This window comes from Salvelinus fontinalis, chromosome 42 (assembly GCF_029448725.1).
Source record: "Salvelinus fontinalis isolate EN_2023a chromosome 42, ASM2944872v1, whole genome shotgun sequence".
In the NCBI taxonomy this organism is placed as follows: domain Eukaryota; kingdom Metazoa; phylum Chordata; class Actinopteri; order Salmoniformes; family Salmonidae; genus Salvelinus; species Salvelinus fontinalis.
Genome location: NC_074706.1, coordinates 24,380,314 through 24,398,151, shown reverse-complemented (window position 1 = coordinate 24,398,151; position 17,838 = coordinate 24,380,314). Strand labels below are relative to the sequence as shown.

At 42.4% G+C, this 17,838-nt stretch overlaps 2 protein-coding genes across 3 annotated transcripts; both read right to left on the bottom strand.

The window, feature by feature from the left end:
- Positions 1–4,779: 4,779 nt before the first annotated feature.
- On the bottom strand, positions 4,780–13,678 carry LOC129841265 (zinc finger protein 19-like). Its single transcript, XM_055909460.1, has 3 exons — positions 13,516–13,678; positions 6,851–6,981; positions 4,780–6,647 (listed from the first exon to the last, which is right to left on the bottom strand). Exons 2-3 carry the CDS (start codon positions 6,854–6,856, stop codon positions 5,706–5,708), a joined length of 948 nt encoding a protein of 315 aa, XP_055765435.1. The 5' UTR covers positions 6,857–6,981; positions 13,516–13,678; the 3' UTR covers positions 4,780–5,705.
- Positions 13,679–13,818: 140 nt separating this feature from the next.
- On the bottom strand, positions 13,819–17,476 carry LOC129841254 (zinc finger and BTB domain-containing protein 49-like). 2 transcript variants are annotated; one of them, XM_055909442.1, is made up of 4 exons: positions 16,732–17,473; positions 16,291–16,421; positions 15,956–16,123; positions 15,569–15,696 (listed from the first exon to the last, which is right to left on the bottom strand). In XM_055909442.1, the coding sequence occupies exons 1-4, from the start codon at positions 17,003–17,005 to the stop codon at positions 15,664–15,666; spliced, it is 606 nt and encodes a 201-aa protein (XP_055765417.1). In that variant the 5' UTR covers positions 17,006–17,473; the 3' UTR covers positions 15,569–15,663. The 2 variants fall into 2 exon arrangements, with proteins under 2 accessions (XP_055765416.1, XP_055765417.1); XM_055909441.1 differs by having other exon boundaries at positions 13,819–16,123; positions 16,732–17,476.
- Positions 17,477–17,838: the final 362 nt, after the last annotated feature.

The window sequence follows — 17,838 nt, the reverse complement described above, 5'->3', positions numbered from 1 at the left end:
TGAGCCTTATGAGTCTCAGCCTTGTGATTAGACTTTCCTTCCTTCTCTTGACCTGAGGACCTCCCCCACCTTTTCCTGGATCTTATACAGGTGTCTTCCCTTTCCCTCCCTGTTCCACAACTCCTACCATTTAAAAATAAATAAAAATCACTTATTAAGCCCTTGGCCTCTCCATTACTGAAGAGAAAGGATCTTATTGGTTGGCCTCATAGCTTAAAGAGTGTATGGTTAAAATAAATGTCAACTGTCCCTTAGGCTGTTTAAAACCAGATAATTTGGTTCTATGTGGCATCGATATGAGTCAGAAACATTAATTCTGGTGTTGAAATTTACTAAAGTATAAATAGGATAATGTTGGTCATAAAGTCACAGTTGTATGGATCTGTGCAAAACTGCTAATTACATTAAGCGTATATTTTTTATTTGAAGGATTCTTTCACAGTGATGAAAGAAGGCCCGTATGTTTTGAATAAAGATAAGGGACAATTGTTTCCACAGCCGTATCGCAAGCAATGATTATTTACATTCAAACACAGAGTCCCATGAGCCAGTCGTGGGCAAAGTTAATCGCTGAAAACTGTAGGGAGAAGGCAGAATTTCCAATGCATTGTGGAAAAGTGTGCATCAAACTCAATTACAATGAACAAAAATATAAAACGCAACATATAAAGTGCTGATCCCATGTTTCATGAACTGAAATAAAAGATCCCAGAAATGTTACATACGCATAAAAATGATTTCTCTCATTTTTTGCACAAATTTGTTTACATCCCTGTTAGTGAATATTTTATAATTTGTCATGATAATCCATCCACCGGCTAGTATGGCATTTCAAGAATCTGATTTAACAGGATGATCATTATACAGGTGCACCTTGTGCTGGGTAGAATAAAAAGCCACACTAAAGTGTGCAGTTTGCACAATGCTACAGATGTCTCAAGTTGAGGGAGCGTGCAATTGGCATGCTGACTGCAGTAATGTCCACCAGAGCTGTTGCCAGAGAAGTCAATGTTTATTTCTCTACCATAAGCCACCTCCATCGTTTTAGAGAATTTGGCAGGACATCCAACTGGCCTCACAACTGCAGACCACGTGTAACCACACCAGCCCAGGATCTCCACATCCAGCTTCTTCACCTACGGGATCGTCGGGGGGAGGGAGGGGATATTTCTGTCTGTAATAAAGCCCTTTAGTTGGGGGAAAACTCATTCCCATGGCTGCGCCCATGCCCAGTCATGTGAAATCCATAGATTAGGGACTAATTCAGGTATTTCAATTAACTGATTTCCTTATATGAACTGTAACTATATGAACTAAAACTGCATTGTTGGTTAAGGGCTTGTAAGTAAGCATTTCACTATAAGGTCTACACTTGTTGTATTCAGCGCATGTGATAAATACAATTTGATTTGAACTCAGCAAAGTCTCAAATTGTTGCATGTTGCATTTATATTTTTGTTACGTATAGATGAAGAGCTGAAATTATAACATCCTGACATTTAAACCATACTCGATTTTTTAAAATTCACATACTATAAAAACGTCCTATTTTTGCATATTGAGAATGCGTCATGCGCGATTGGGCTGTTTCGCGTTATTGGTTAACTTCGGTAGCACATCCCCATATCTGATTTTAGCTGTTGTCAAAGCCAAAATGAGTATGACATTAAAAGTACAGTACATTTTCGAAATGTCACATTACAATTTTTATTTATTTTTTATCACATATTCAAACAGTCTACTATTTAGGACGCAAGTATGGGTATTCGGACACGCCCACTGTGTTTGAGCTACATTCTTCTGGGTTTTACAATTGGATTATATCTATTTTGCATCTGCTGGTACCAACCATTTGTCTGTGTGATTAACAAGGGCTGAGCTAGAGCGGTGTTTGTGAGAGAAGGGGCGGATCCAGAAGGGGCCTGGTCTTTTATTTACAAAAATATCTTTCAAATGATTAAATGCTGAGACTCACATGTAACATGTTCTGCTCTGCTCTAGACTTAGAACCTCTTGGTGTAATGGTTAAGGTGTCGACCAGCTACCCGGACAGCTGATGAAACTGTGGGTTTGCACAACAGAATAATTTCTGCACAAACTGTCAGAAACCGTCTCAGGGAAGCTCGTCGTTCTGACCTGAGTGCAATTCGGCAGTTTTCAGTGGGAAAATGCTCACCTCCAATTGCCGCTGGCACACTGGAGAAGTGTGCTCTTCACAGATTAATCCCAATTTTAACTCTACCGGGCAGATGGCAGACGAATGGGGTCGTGTAGGCGAATGGTTTGCTGATGTCAACGTTGTGAACAAAGTGACCCATTGTGGCGGTGGGGTTATGGCATAGGCAGGCGTAAACTACGGACAACGAACACAATTGCTTTTTTATCGATGGCAATTTGAATGCACAGAGATACCGTGACGAGATCCTGAGGCCCATTGTCGTGCCATTCATCTGCCGCCATCACCTCATGTTTCAGCATGATAATGCACGGCCCCATGTTGCAAGGATCTGTACACAATTCCTCGATGCTGAAAACTTCCACGTTCTTCCATGACCCCATCTCCCGGGACTTGCAGTACATTATGCGTCACAAATAGAACCAAGTTCAATTTTAGCGCCTGGCAAAGCAAACGCTTGTTGAGGTCGGAAGCAGTGTGGGTGCAACGATTGAGTAAGGTCTACAGCTTGTTAAACCGCTGTGCCACTCGGGAGGCCTTACCATTTTTTAAAGGTATCTGTGACCAACAGATGCATATCTGTATTCCAAGTCATGTGCAATGATCGGGGCCTAATTCATTTATTGCATTTGACTGATTTCCTTATATGAACTGTAACTTAGTAAAATCTTTGAAATTGTTACATGTTGCATTTATATTTTGTTCAGTGTAAGTAATCATTAATGATTTGCATTCTCAATTACTGCAGCATTCTGTTACTGCAATTTGTTATAGCCTACAATTGTAATTATCTTTAAAGCCAAAGACACTCCCTAGAGAGGAGCTCTGTTCCATAGGCTAAAGCGCGTTACTTCTCGTGACCTCAGTTGAACCAAGCGCAAAACTCAGTTCCTCCGGCAGATGGTGGTACACCCTATGATAATGAAGCCACTCCTCGCAACCTTGACTGAATGAACTTTCCCTCGCTTACTCACTGCGAGACATCATACGGGTCAGACAAAACCCCATGGTCGACCTTTTCCTTGAATCGTACTCCAATCAACAAAGAATTGATCGTGGACAGGTTGCAGATTTCTCGTCCCCAACTCTGCTCTTTTCCCCTCGTGCTCCACAAACACAGCAGCAGCCACAACTTGTGGCTCTGAAGCCGCTCCTCCATTTAAAAAAATATATAAATACTTCATCACTCTCTTCAACTTAAGACGTAAGGAAATCAGCCTCAGTAGTTGTTTAATACGAAAAACCAACACTAGATTTATATTCGGAAGACGTAGGTTTGAGATTGGCGCCATTCTTCCTCGTCATGACTCTCACCGTTCTTGCTGAAGTCCAGTGCTTACCTGCATCTCAGCTGTCTGGTGGCTCTCCTGTCAAGCATAATTTTGCCCACTTCGTTTACACAGAAGAGAAAGGATCTTATTGGTTGGCGTCAGCTCAAAGGGTGTGGTTCTTTAAAATACCGTACTGCTTATTACATTACACATCAAATCTCCAATGATCAGTATATTTCAAGCTGAGAACAGACTTGTTTAGTAAGAATAGAGTAGAAAATAATAGAATGAATGACTATTCCATCACCTCAGTAAGGTAAATATTCAACAGTCCTTGTTCTAGCCTAGATTAACTGTCTCGCTAAAAACAGGTAGTTATTTTACTTGCCTGTTTCAAATGACAATTTAACAAAGGGTTAATGTGGTTGATTAGCCTCTTACCTCAAGACACTTCACATGATAACTATACTGCTACGATGTCTCCCCATTGTGGACATTTCGATGTCTTTATAAAGCTACTCAGGAAGGAGAAGCTTTTGTAACAGTCTGCAGGGCCTGTCCCTGGTGTGAACGGTTTGGTGCTACTTCACATATTTTGCCTTAGCAAAGCGCTTACCACACGTCTAGCAAGTGTACGGCTTTGGCCTCCCACGTCGTGACCCAAAGACACCAGAGGTAGAAGCAGGAGCCACCACCCTCAGGTGGTTAGTCTGACCCCCTTGACCTCTAGCCATTGTTTGGGTGTTGGTGGGATTATGTGCTGTGTGGTGGTGGAGTCTCTGTCCCTTGTGGTTCGGTCCTGGTTCCGCCTCGGGAAGGAAGAAGGACGACTTCTGATCCGGGGCCATGGCTTATGACCAGCCACCTCAGAGGTCCACTCTCTCCCGCCAACAAGACTGGATATCAGCAAGTCCTCATGGCCTGCAGACTGTAAACACAAATTATACAGAAGATCATATACACTAAGAGTACTAATTGACAGACTGACCAGGTGAATCCAGGTGAAAGCTATGATCCCTTATTAATGTCACTTGTTAAATCCACTTCAATCAGTGTAGATAAAGGGGATGAGACTGGTTAAAGAAGGATTTTTAAGCCTTGAGACATCGATTGTGCATGTGTGCCATTTAGAGGATGAATGGGCAAGACAAAATATTTTAGTTCCTTTGAACTGGGTATGGTAGTAGGTGCCAGACGCACTGGTTTGTGTCAAGAACTGCAACACTACTGGGTTTTTCACTTTTAACAGTTTCCCATGTGTATCAAAAATGGTCCCCCATCCAGCCAACTTGACATAACTGTGGGAAGCATTGGAGTCAACATGGGCCAACGGGAAAGTCTTAGAATGAAAGTCCTATTTTCTGTTTATTAAACAAACACGTTTTAAATACACCATATGAAAACCACACATACACATCTCAACTACAAATCTGCATTAACTTAATGAACTTCATAAATGTTCTCATTAAAAGTGTTTATTAGTAAAGTGGCGCAGTGGTCCAAGGCACTGAATCACAGTGCTAGTTGTGTTGTGCCACAAGAGATCCTGGTTCGAGTCCAGGCTCTGTCTCAGCCAGCCGCAACCGGGAGATCCATGGGGCGGCACACAATTGGCTCAGCATCGTCCAGGTTAGGGGAGGGTTTGGCCGGCAGGGATGTTCTTGTCCCATCGCGCTCTAGCAACTCCTGTGGCGGGCCGGGCGCAATGCACGCTGACACGGTTGCCAGGTGTACGGTGTTTCCTCCCGACACATTGGTGTGGCTGGCTTCCGGGTTAAGCGGCATTGTGTCAAGAAGTGGCTCGGCTGGGTTGTGTTTCAGAGGGCTTTCGACCTTCGACTCTCCCATGTCCGTACGGGAGTTGCAACAATGGGACAAGACTGTAATTGGATACCACGAAATTGGGGAGAAAAAGTGGTAAAAAATAATAAAAATAATAATAAAAGTGATTATTGAAGAAGAAAAAGTAGTTGAATGGAAGTAATGAAATAGGCATTTGTGAACATAGTGTCTGTACTGGGCTAAATTATGTTAAGACTTTTTAGGCGCATATATACCAAAATGTCTTGGCCTTCAACGCTCTTTGATGTTGTGGAAATTGATCTACGTCATCTCGCTCAGTCTATCTTTAGGGCAGGATTTGATCTAAACATCAGAAGCCATTGAATGGAATGGTAACTTTCTATGTTATAGAGTGGAATCCTGAGGAAGCTCCTCTATGAGAACCTCTTCCGACAGTGCATACAGGCGAACGGCTTCTATTCCGTGTGGACCTTCAAGTGCCTCTTCAGATGGTGCTGGGGGGAGAACCTCTTCTCACACTGGGGGCAGCTGTAGGATTTCTCCCCTGTGTGCACCCTCTGGTGCCTCTTCAGGCTGCCAGCCTCAGCGAAGCACATGTGACATTGGGTACAGCTGAAAGGTTTCTCCCCTGTGTGGACCCTCTGGTGGATCTCCACCTTCTGGGGGCAGCTGAAGCCTTTGTTGCAGAACATGCAGAGAAACCGTTTCTCTTTACTATTGCCTGATGTGGCTCCCCCTCCCTGAGCCTGGGCTCTAGCCATGTCGTTTGCGTTCAATACCTGATTGAAAAGGACGTGGGCGTGTGAATCATAAGGCCCCATCGACGTGGACACTGGGTCGCAATCCCTGAGAATGTGTACAGGGGAGTGGGTCGCAACATTTGGATTTGTCTCTAAGCTTTCCCTGTAATCTAAGAAATCTCTGCCCTGTGAGTGTCCGTCACCTAGGTGACTATCTGGATTCCATGTGGGAGAAGCGTCGCCCTCCACTTTCACAATTACCTCATCTACAACCAGACACTCCCCTTTCTTATCTAGGCACCCTTCAGAGTATATACTACTACTGTACCGGTTCCATTCCCCTTTAGACAGATCAGTCTGTGTCTCTAAACCCAAGGGCATGTTGCCAGAGTCCACCTCTGTACTGTAAGAACATGATGGATCATCAACGCCAGTGACTGGTGCGCCACCATCTCCACGGGAATGAACTGTCCTCTGGATCTGGTGAAATACCGGTAAATACTCTGAGCCGGCTCTGGGCTGCGCTGGTGTGGTGGTGGAGTCCTCCGTTGCTATAGGGGGCGCTCCAGCCGTTCCAGTCTGGATGTTTATGCTATGCTGTAGGTCCTCCTTTCTTTCAGGCTTCACCCCAGGACCTGCAGCCTCTGTATCTGCAGACTGACACAATAAGATAGGATGTTATTACCAGTACATGATTTGAATTTAATAACAATATCATATGGAAGTCTTACAAGCCATATGGCAGATACATTAGGATGTAAATGTTAGCAAGTGAATAGCTGAGGTGAGCCATTCTGAAATAAACAGCCCACATTTGATTTACAAAGTAACTCATATTTTATGCAACACTATACACTAACCTCCATCACAATAACGTGCTGGGTTGAGGTTCCATTCCCCTCATCAACAGTGATTGGTTGGTCATCTCTCCATGTATTGTGTCCCGCTGGCTTCACAAAGCTCCTGTTGCCTCCAGTGAGATGTCCTTCACCTGAGAGAGTGATTAGGGGAAAAGAGATGGTTAGGTTAGGTACCATCAATGCTCAACACTATATTGTACACTATTGACAGTTTTGACACTGTCTAGAATTGGCAAGGATGTAAGGTAACACTTCTCATAACTTATTGATATACTATTTATTGATTGTAGAGGTCAACCGATTATGATTTTTCAACGGCGATACCGATTATTGGAGGACCAAAAAAAGCAATTACAGATTAATCGGCTCATTTTTATATATATTTGTAATAATGACATTTACAACAATACTGAATGAACACTTATTTTAACTTAATATAATACATAAATAAAATCTATTTAGTCTCAAATAAATAATGAAACATGTTCAATTTGGTTTAAATAATGCAATAACACAGTGTTGGAGAAGTAAAAGTGCAATATGTGCCATGTAAAAAAGCTAACGTTTAAGTTCCTTGCTCAGAACATGAGAACATATGAAAGCTGATGGTTCAATATTCCCAGTTAAGAAGTTTTAGGTTGTAGTTATTATAGGAATTATGACGCGTCAACTATTTCTCTCTCCTCTCCTCTTTCTCACTATTTGTATTTCATATACCTTTGACTATTGGATGTTCTTATAGGCACTTTAGTACTGCCAGCCTAATCTCAGGAGTTGATAAGGAGTTGATAGGCTTGAAGTCATAAACTGCGCTGTACTTCAAGCAATGCTAAGAGCTGCTGGCAAACGCAGTAAAGTTGTGTTTGAATGAATGCTTAAGAGCCTGCTGCTGCCTACCACCGCTCCGTCAGACTACTCTATCAAATATCAAATCATAGATTTAATTATAATATAATAAACACAGAAATACGAGCCTTTGGTCATTAATATGGTCAAATCCGGAAACTATAATTTCGAAAACAAAATGTTTATTCTTTCAGTGAAATACGGAACCGTTCCGTATTTTATCGAACGGGTGGCAACCCTAAGTGCAAATATTGCAGTTACATTGCACAACCTTCAATGTTATGTCATAATTCTGTAAAATTCTGGCAAATTAATTACGGTCTTTGTTAGGAAGAAACACAGTTCGCAACGAGCCAGACGGCCCAAACTGTTGCATATACCCTGACTCTGCTTGCACTGAATGCAAGAGAAGTGACACAATTTCCCTAGTTAATATTGCCTGCTAACATGCATTTATTTTTACTAAACATGCAGGTTTAAAAAAATATACTTCTGTGTATTGATTTTAAGAAAGGCATTGATGTTTATGGTTAGGTACATTTATGCAACGATTGTGCTTTTTTCGCGAATGCGCTTTTGTTAAATCATCAGCTGTTTGGCGAAGTTGAAGAAGGCTGTGATTAGATGATAAATTAACCTCTCTTGGGTAAGGGGCAGTATTTTCACGTCCGGATGAAAAACATGCCCAAAGTAAACTACCTTTTACTCAGGCCCAGAAGCTAGGATATGCATATAATAGATTATAGTAGATTTGGATAGAAAACACTCTAATGTTTCAAACTATTGAAATGATGTCTGTGAGTATAACAGAATTGATATGGCAGGTGAAACCCCGAAGACAAACCATCTAAAAAATTATAATTTTCAGCCTACCACTGTTTCCAATGGCTTTCATGTTTATTATGAGGCGAAGTCCTCCCAGATTGCAGTTCCTAGGGCTTCCACTAGATGTCAACAGTCTTTAGAAAGAGTTTCAGGCTGGTTTGGAAAAATGAGTTAGTTTTTCTAAGTGGCTCCCATTTTGGCTGTAGTGTTTCGATGCGCGTGGGTGAAAGTGCGTTCTTTGTTATTTATCTCCGGTAATGAACATACTATTCTCCGTCTATTTACATATTAGAGTACCTGAGGTTTGATTATAAATGTTGTTTGACTTGTTTGGATAAGTTTATTGGTAACCTTTGGGATTCATTTTGTATGCATTTTGAAGGAGGGAAACCGGTGGACTATTGAATGAAGCGCGCCAGCTAAACTGAGGACTTTAACGAACAAAAGGACCATTTGTGATGTAACTGGGACATTTTGGAGTGCCAACAGAAGAAGATCTTCAAAGGTAAGGCATTTATTATATCGCTATTTCTGACTTTCGTGTCGCACCTGCCTGGTTGAAAAATGTTTTTCATGTTTTTGTATGCGGGGCACTGTCCTCAGACCTCCAGCAGGCCACAAATGTGCATGTGTCTGCTCAAACGGTCAGAAACAGACTCCATGAGGGTGGTATGAGGGCCACCCTCATACCACATGCACATTTGTGGCCTGCTGGAGGTCATTTTGCAGGGCTCTGGCAGTGCTCCTCCTTGCACAAAGGCGGAGGTAGCGGTCCTGCTGCTGGGTTGTTGCCCTCCTACGGCCTCCTCCACGTCTCCTGATGTACTGACCTGTCTCCTGGTAGCGCCTCCATGCTCTGGACACTACGCTGACAGACACAGCAAACCTTCTTGCCACAGCTCGCATTGATGTGCCATCCTGGATGAGCTGCACTACCTGAGCCACTTGTGTGTGTTGTAGACTCCGTCTCATGCTACCACTAGAGTGAAAGCACCACCAGCATTCAAAAGTGACCAAAACATCAGCCAGGAAGCATAGGAACTGAGAAGTGGTCTGTGGTCACCACCTGCAGAACCACTCCTTTATTGGGGGTGTCTTGCTAATTGCCTATAATTTCCACCTTTTGTCTATTCCATTTGCACAACAGCATGTGAAATGTATTGTCAATCAGTGTTGCTTCCTAAGTGGACAGTTTGATTTCACAGAAGTGTGATTGACTTGGAGTTACATTGTGTTGTTTAAGTGTTCCCTTTATTTTTTTGAGCAGTGTATAAGGAATTTGAAATTATTTATACTTTTACTTTTCATACTTTCGTATATTTTGGCAATTAGATTTACTTTTGATACTTAAGTATATTTAAAACCAAATACTTTAAGACTTTTACTCAAGTAGTATTTTACTGGGTGACTTTTACTTTAGTCATTTTCTAATAAGGTATCTTTACTTTTGCTCAAGTATGACAACTGAGTCCCCTTTCCACTAGTGGAGCTACTGTACATATGAACGCCTAAGCCCGCGCAGCATGCGCCTTCTGCGAAATGTACCTCTTGCCATTCCTCTGTATCGGTCGAGGATCTTGATACTACTGGGACTGGCGAGGACTCGCTCTCGCATTGTCCTCTCTGCGCGCTCCCGTGACACCTTCAGTTCCTGTAGCTGTAGTTTCCTCCGCAATGTCCTGTTTTCTTTCTGGCTTTGAGTCATTTCCAAACGAAACACTGCATAATCGTCGTCTACGAGTTTACAGATATCTGCCACAGCTGCATTCGCTAGCACCTCCATAATGGAGGCTATTTGAGTTACCTAGTTAACATCTATGAACCAAGTCCTGTCTCCAACACGAATTAAAGGCTGCATGGGGGTACGTATGTGATGCTGTGCCGGTAAATACGCGTCTAAATAACAACAATAAAAACGCTAACGTGGAAAATGTTCTTCGGCACTGTTCACTTCAATTCCGTTTACATTGGCGAGAAAGGATGTTACATAGAATTAGAATACCGGTACTAGAAAGGACATAAACCTTCTTATGGGGTCGTTACCACAGCCACAAAGTCATAAACCCCGCCCATTTCTACAATGTTTTTTTTTATTAAAATGGGATTTTAAACTTAACCACACTGCTAACCTTACGTCTAACCTTTAATTAAAACCCAATTTTTGTTTTCATTCATTTTTACGATATAGCCAATTTTGACTTTGCCTGCGATGAGTTAAAGGTCAGCCATTTCTGTCAGGGAGTTGGTCAACCATGCTTTGCCAGTGCTGTGATAAAATATTGGTTCAAATAATACATTTTAAGAATGTATCTGCACTGCATGTTTGTTAGCTAACTAGCCAGTCTGTTTTAGAGGAATAATTGTATAAATTTTTCAAATTAACTGCCAACATACCATAGACTGGCTGAAATCAGTTGATGACAGAACTTAGACAAGTTGTAAATGCAACAAGTACTGATAAACTATCGTATAATAGCACTCACCACTTTCCAAGTGGAAAAGCCAACTTGAGACATTTATGGTCAGTTTACATATATTTTAGAGGCTATTTATTCAGAAAATGTGTATAAAACTCATATAAACTGTACTTATAATCATGACAATATTTTAGGTTGACAAGAATTCTATTATACAATTTTTGATATCACATGCCTTACTTTTCTTTTCCTGTATAAGTCAAATCCGGATTATGCCCCTATTACCAATCATTCCAATTAGACTGGTTTGGATTTCTCCCTGACCAACATGGCTGCCATTATCGCGCCTTTATAGAACTTTTAGGGTTGATGACAAAGCCCCTCTAGTAATTTATTGGGATCTCTATACAATGTTATTGATTGGCATCATTGCTCAAACGGTGTCGCTAAATGAAAATGTTATAACATGTCTTTTAAATACGGTACTGATTATTACATTAGACATCAAATCTCCTATTCGTGATCAATATTTTTCAAGCGCAGAGCAGACTGGTTTAGAAAGAAGTGTGTTAACAAGAATAAAGTAGAAAGTAATATGTCTTTATTCCATCTACATCACCTCAGTAAGGTAAATATTAAACTGTCCTTGTTCTAGCCTAGGTTTACTGTCTCTCTAAAAACAGGTATTTACTCAAGCCTGTTTCAAATGACAAGTTAACAAAGGGTTAATGAAGGGTATGTGGTTAATTACACTCCTAAACAGAAGTATACTCTGACCCAGTTTGTATAGACAAGTCAGTCTGCAACAACAAGTACATGTGCACTTCAGTTCATAATATTTCACCTCAGTCATCACATGGCTTATAGGCCATTTACTGCAAACAGCTTGAGGTCATGGACTGTAGACTAAAAGGTGCTGTATGGTCTAACCGACATCTGCATTGACCGCACAGCATTTACAGTGATATGGCCTCTGCAGAAATCAGGGCATTCATATTTCTTGCACTTCACCAAGCAGCACAGAGCTGTTGTCAAGGAAGTGAGTGTGTGTTTATACTAGACCTCCCGCCCTCACCTACCGTAAACTAATCATGTCAATGCGGAGCTATACGGAGCCCTCCACATTGTTACACAATTTGAGAGGCGCACGTTGATGTGGTACGGAGCTCAATTTGGCTTCTGCATGCCTCTGGAGGCTCCGCAATTGCGTCACACCATCCATACGTCACCTCCGACCACATTTTCAGATCAGGCGTAAATTGGCTCTTATCCCAGTGACATGGTGACGCACACTCCCCTATGTATTTATTTGGACAGTGAAGCTAAAACTTCATTTGTCTCTATAGCCTACTCCAGCATTTTGGATTTGAGATCAAATGTTTCATACGAGGCAACAGACAGATTAAGTTGTGCCCAATAGAAATGAATGGTAAATCATGTATTGTGTCATTTTGGAGTCACTTTTATTTTAAGTAAGAATAGTTTATGAACACTGCTACATTAATGTGGATGCTACCATGATTACAGATAGTCCTGAATGAAATGATGATGAGTCAGAAATGTACAAAGTCACAAAGATCATACCCCCAAGACATGCAACCTCTTAGCATTACCAATAACAGGGGAGGTTAGCAGTTATTTATTTTATTGGGGAAAGGGGGGTGATATTTATGCCTCAAACTTTCTCACTCATCATGGTAGCATCCACATTAATGAGGCAGTGTTATTATTCTATTGCCTACATTATGTTATTTCAAGTCATCATTTTGGAGCGCAATATCGCGTTGTTAAAAAAATATACTTAAATTGGGCAATTGAAGGCATATGTTAACTTTGGTTGTGTTAATTTAAAATAATAGACCTTTAAAATGTTGTAGGCAACATTATCGGCAAGTGACTTGATTCCTACTGTGACAAAGCAATTTAAAATTGTTAAACAGGAGTCACGATGTGTTGATAATGGTAATTATTTAAAAAATTAAAAAGGCTATGCATGCCAACATATTAGGCAATAATTAAGAGAAGGCAAAGTGATCTTGTCAGGTGAAAATGATATCAAACGTTTACCATGGCAACATTTGATGTACAGTCACATTCACCGTGGTTGTCTGAAGCGTGCTATAGAGTTCACAGTTGGTGATGCCTCATTGTGATTGGTTATTCCCCATCATTTGCAAAAATGTCAATGAGCATCATCACTATCTTTCCTTTGCGGTAACTCAAACTGTTGTAATTATCAGCTGAGAATATTTTTTGAGTCGATTTTACTCCTGGCACAAGAGTATGTATGGGCAGTGTCTTAACATCATCTATCATCTTAAAACCTACTCTGAGCAGGGAGATTTTTTAGACCTAAAAACAGGTTTTTATAGGATTCTTAGGACCTTTTCTGAGATGTTTTGTGGATATGGGCCCAGCACAAAGAGTCCGAGTAAAAGTGCTAATTGAGGATCAGGTCTTATTCATTATGATCTAAAAGACAAAACTGATCCCAGATCAGCATTCCTACTCAAAGAGGCTTTGTGGATACGGGACCTGACCTAATACCATTCAGACAGTAGTTCACAGTGGGCTTACCTCAGTGAGACTCTGTGTGGTCTTGTGCTGCTCAGCTGGTTCCTCTGTGGGTTCAGGAGGTGTAGTCTGGATGTCCTCCATGACCATGGTCCCCTCAGGGTTCCCCAGACCCTCCTCACAGCCCTCCTCCTTCACCAGCAGCACCTCTGGACTCTCCTCCTCCTGGAAGAGAGAGGTGATACAGATAACACAGACATACACTCCCTCCAGTACGTATGTACATACACACACACAGAAATAATAAACACACTTTCAACATGGAGTGTTTACCAATCGCAACTACATTTGAGTCCTATACTGTAGTTATAGAATGACTTCATTGTTGTTAAACCCATCATGGTGGACATAAATAAGATGTGGGAAAATACAAGTTAGCTATGATAAGTCAAAAGTCATCATTAGAGAAACCTGACTAAACTATGTAGAAGTCTACAGTAGCTATTCGTAAGGGTATGGGTATATTTAGTAAGTATATGGTTATAAAGCGCTGTCAGGTGTATACAGATAAGATGTGACGTATACTAAAGAGTCTCAATGAAAGTCTTAGAATGAAAAGTCCCATTTTGTGTTTATTAAACAAAACTGTTAAATACACCATACGAAAACCACACATATACAAAACTTAGGCATGAACTTGATAAACTGCATTCATTTTCTCATTAAAAGTGTCTTGGGAGGGCCTCCCGGGTGGCGCAGTGGTCTAGGGCACTGCATCGCAGTGCTAACTGCGCCACCAGAGTCTCTGGGTTCGCGCCCAGGCTCTGTCGCAGCCGGCCGCGACCGGGAGGTCCGTGGGGCGACGCACAATTGGCATAGCGTCGTCCGGGGTAGGGAGGGTTTGGCCGGTAGGGATATCCTTGTCTCATCGCGCTCCAGCGACTCCTGTGGCGGGCCGGGCGCAGTGCGCGCCAACCAAGGGGGGCCAGGTACACGGTGTTTCCTCCGACACATTGGTGCGGCTGGCTTCCGGGTTGGAGGCGCGCTGTGTTAAGAAGCAGTACGGCTGGTTGGGTTGTGCTTCGGAGGACGCATGGCTTTCGACCTTCGTCTCTCCCGTGCCCGTACGGGAGTTGTAGCGATGAGACAAGGTAGTAATTACTAGCGATTGGATACCACGAAAATTGGGGAGAAAATGGGATAAACATTTATAAAAATAAAAAAAAATAAAAAAAAGTGTCTTGTGGAAAAAAGTAAGTAGTTGAATGGAAGTATTGAAATAGGCATTTGTGAACATCATATAGCCAACACAGTACAAACACAATATGTAACAGATTTGTAGGCTTAAATATGCCAATGTCTGGATGCAACACTCTACCCAGGAATATTCCACACCGAAATCTGTTAATCTTGTCATTCCAAGTGGAGCTTTTCTGCTGAAAATCCAGGGTTTGATCTAAACGTCAGAAGCTATCAAAGTGGAGTGTTTTTTCTGCTGGTGTATCCTGAGGTAGCTTCTCTCTGAGAACCTCTTCCCAGAGTGCGTACAAGTGAACGGCCTCTCTCCCATGTGGACCTTCAGGTGCATCTTCAGGTGACCAGTCTGGGCAAAGCACATGTGGCACTGGGTACAGCTGTAGGGTTTCTCCCCAGTGTGCACCCTCTGGTGCCTCTTCAGGTTGCCAGCCTGGGTGAAGCGCATGTGACACTGGGCACAGCTGTAGGGTTTCTCCCCTGTGTGGACCCTCTGGTGGATCTCCACCTTCTGGGGGCAGCTGAAGCCTTTGTTACAGAACATGCAGGGGAACCGTTTATCTTTACTATTGCCTGATGTAGCTTCCCCTCTCTGAGCCTGGGCTCTAGTCCTGTCGTTTGAGTTCAATACCTGATCGAAAAGGACGCTGCCATGTGAATCAGAAGGCCCCATCGACGTGGACAATGGGTCACGATCCCTGAGCGTGTGTAAAGGGTAGTGGGCAGCGACATTTGGATTGGTCTCCAAGCTTTCCCTGTAATCTAAGAAATCTCTGCCCTGTGAGTGTCCATCTCCTAGGTGACTATCTGCATTCCATGTGGGAGGAATGTCACCCTCCACTTTCACAGTCACGTCATCTACCGCCATACCCTCCCCTGGCTCATATAGGCACCCTTCAGAGTATACACTTCTACTGCACCGGTTCCAGTCCCGTCTAGACAGATCAGTCTGTGCCTTTAAACCCAAGGGCATTTCGCTAGGGTCCATCTCTGAAATATAAGAACAAGAAGGATCATTACCAGTCTCTGACGCGTCACCTGAGTCCGGATGGGAATGAACCGTCCTCGGGCTTCCATAAAGTATGTACTCTGAGGCGGGAGCAGGAGGACAGCCCTGTCTCCCCAGCCCCATTCTCTCTGGGTCTGACATTTGGTCAGATCCTGTGTGTAAAAGCCTTTGTGTTACAGTTAAAGTTAAAGTCTCTGTGTCTGTCTCTGACTTGAGGACGGTGTTCAGCGTTCCACTGACCTCCGTGATGCTGCGTCGGGTCTTGGGCTGCACTGGGGCGGTGGTGGGTTTGTCCGTGGCTACAGGAGGCGCTCCAACTGCTCCAGTTTGGAGGTCTCTGTTGTACAGTGGGTTCTCCTCTCCTTCAGATGTCTCCTGCTTGACCCCAGGACCTGCAGCCTCTGCAGACTGACATAAGAAGAGAGATGGTTATTACATGAGTTGAATTGTATAACAATGTCTCACAAGTCCCCCTATGATGAGAATGTACATGTAAGCAAGTGAATAGCTGAGGGGAGCCTTTCTGAAATAAAGGGGCCACAAAGTAACACTATATGCAACACAACTACACTAACCTCTATCACAATAATGTGCTGGGTTGAGGTTCCACTCCCCTCATCAACAGTGATTGGTTGGTCATCTCTCAATGTATTGTGTCCTGCTGTCTTCACAAAGCTCCTGTGGCCTCCAGTGAGATGTCCTTCACCTGAGAGAGTGATTGGAGGAAAAGAGGCAATTAGTTTAGCTACTGCCAACACTGTATTGTACACTATTGACAGTTTTTGGTATGTTGTACACTATTGACACTGTCTATAATTGGCAAGGATGCAAGCTAACACTTTGCATAACTTCTTCATATACTATTTATTGATTGATGTGTTATGTTTGATGCATCACATTGTTTTAATTAATTAGTAATAGGAAATGCAGTAAATCAAGAACATTATATTTTGTCTTTGCGCAAGATAGCTAGGTAATCAGGGCAATTATTGCATACTATCCAAAAATTGACCTACCTCTTGCTATTCCTCTGTATCGGTCGATGATCTTGATACTTGGACGACTGGCGAGGACGCGCTCTCGCATTGTCCTTTCTGCGCGCTCCCGTGCCACCTTCAGTTCCAGTAGTTTCCTCCGCAATGCCCTGTTTTCTTTCTGGCTTTGAGTTATTTCCAAACGAAACACTGCATAGTCGTCGTCTACGAGTTTACAGATCTCTGCCACGGCTGCATTCGCTAACACCTCCACGATGGAGGCTATTTGAGTGTGAAAAACCATACTGTTAGCCATTTTTAGCAGCTAGCTAGCGTTACCTAGATAACATCAACCAAGTCCTGTCTCCAATGCGAATTAAGTATGTGATTCTATGCAGTTAAATGAGTAATATTTTTAGTTGGGTGTTAATACACGCCTAAATAACAATAGAAACGCTAACGTGGAAATTGTTATTGGACACTTCATTTCCGTAAAGATTATTTACAACTAAGTCGTTTTCCTCAGTTGCCTGAATTCCACGCACGTCCGCTTATATCAGTACATTTAGAACAGCCTAAATATTACGAAACTTAATATTCGATTGAATAAGCCTCACGTAATTCGACACTTCTAAACCTTATTTGTAAGTCGCTCTGGATAAGAGCGTCTGCTAAATGACTTAAATGTAAATGTAAATATCTCACGAGAACCGATTTTGGGCGGCGTAAATCCTCTCGCTTCGCCTCTTCCTCTCTGCTTCCGTTTACTTCATTTTCCTGTGAGTTTCCTGCAGACTTGACGCAATGTTGCTGGCCTTTACAGGTCGGAGTACGAATTGCACAATATGTCACAGAAAAGAAAGGGGAAAAATACATCTCACCACTATCTAACTATACACATATGTAACAATATACCAATACTTTAGCCCTACCAGATCCTACTGCAGGCCAACAGCTGATGCCACTACCACATCTATTTTCTGGGATTTATGCTCCATCAGTGCAGATAATTAATAACCATAGCAATTAAAGCAGGAAATCCTACCTTACTAAAACTCACCCTCTCTGGATCTTTCTCTTCAGACCTGCTCACTGGGGGGCTAACAGTGAAATCACTCACCCTTGGGAAGTGGCTATTTCAGCATGTAA

Bases quoted from the DNA above. Each gene is read 5' to 3' on its own strand.
- LOC129841254 (XM_055909441.1), bottom strand. From the start codon at position 17,005: ATGGCTAACAGTATGGTTTTTCACACTCAAATAGCCTCCATCGTGGAG. The intron at 16,422-16,731 runs GTAGGTCAATTT...TCACTCTCTCAG, and splicing joins ATACAGAGGAATAGCAAGAG to GTGAAGGACATCTCACTGGA. The intron at 16,124-16,290 runs GTTAGTGTAGTT...TTCTTATGTCAG, and splicing joins AGCACATTATTGTGATAGAG to TCTGCAGAGGCTGCAGGTCC.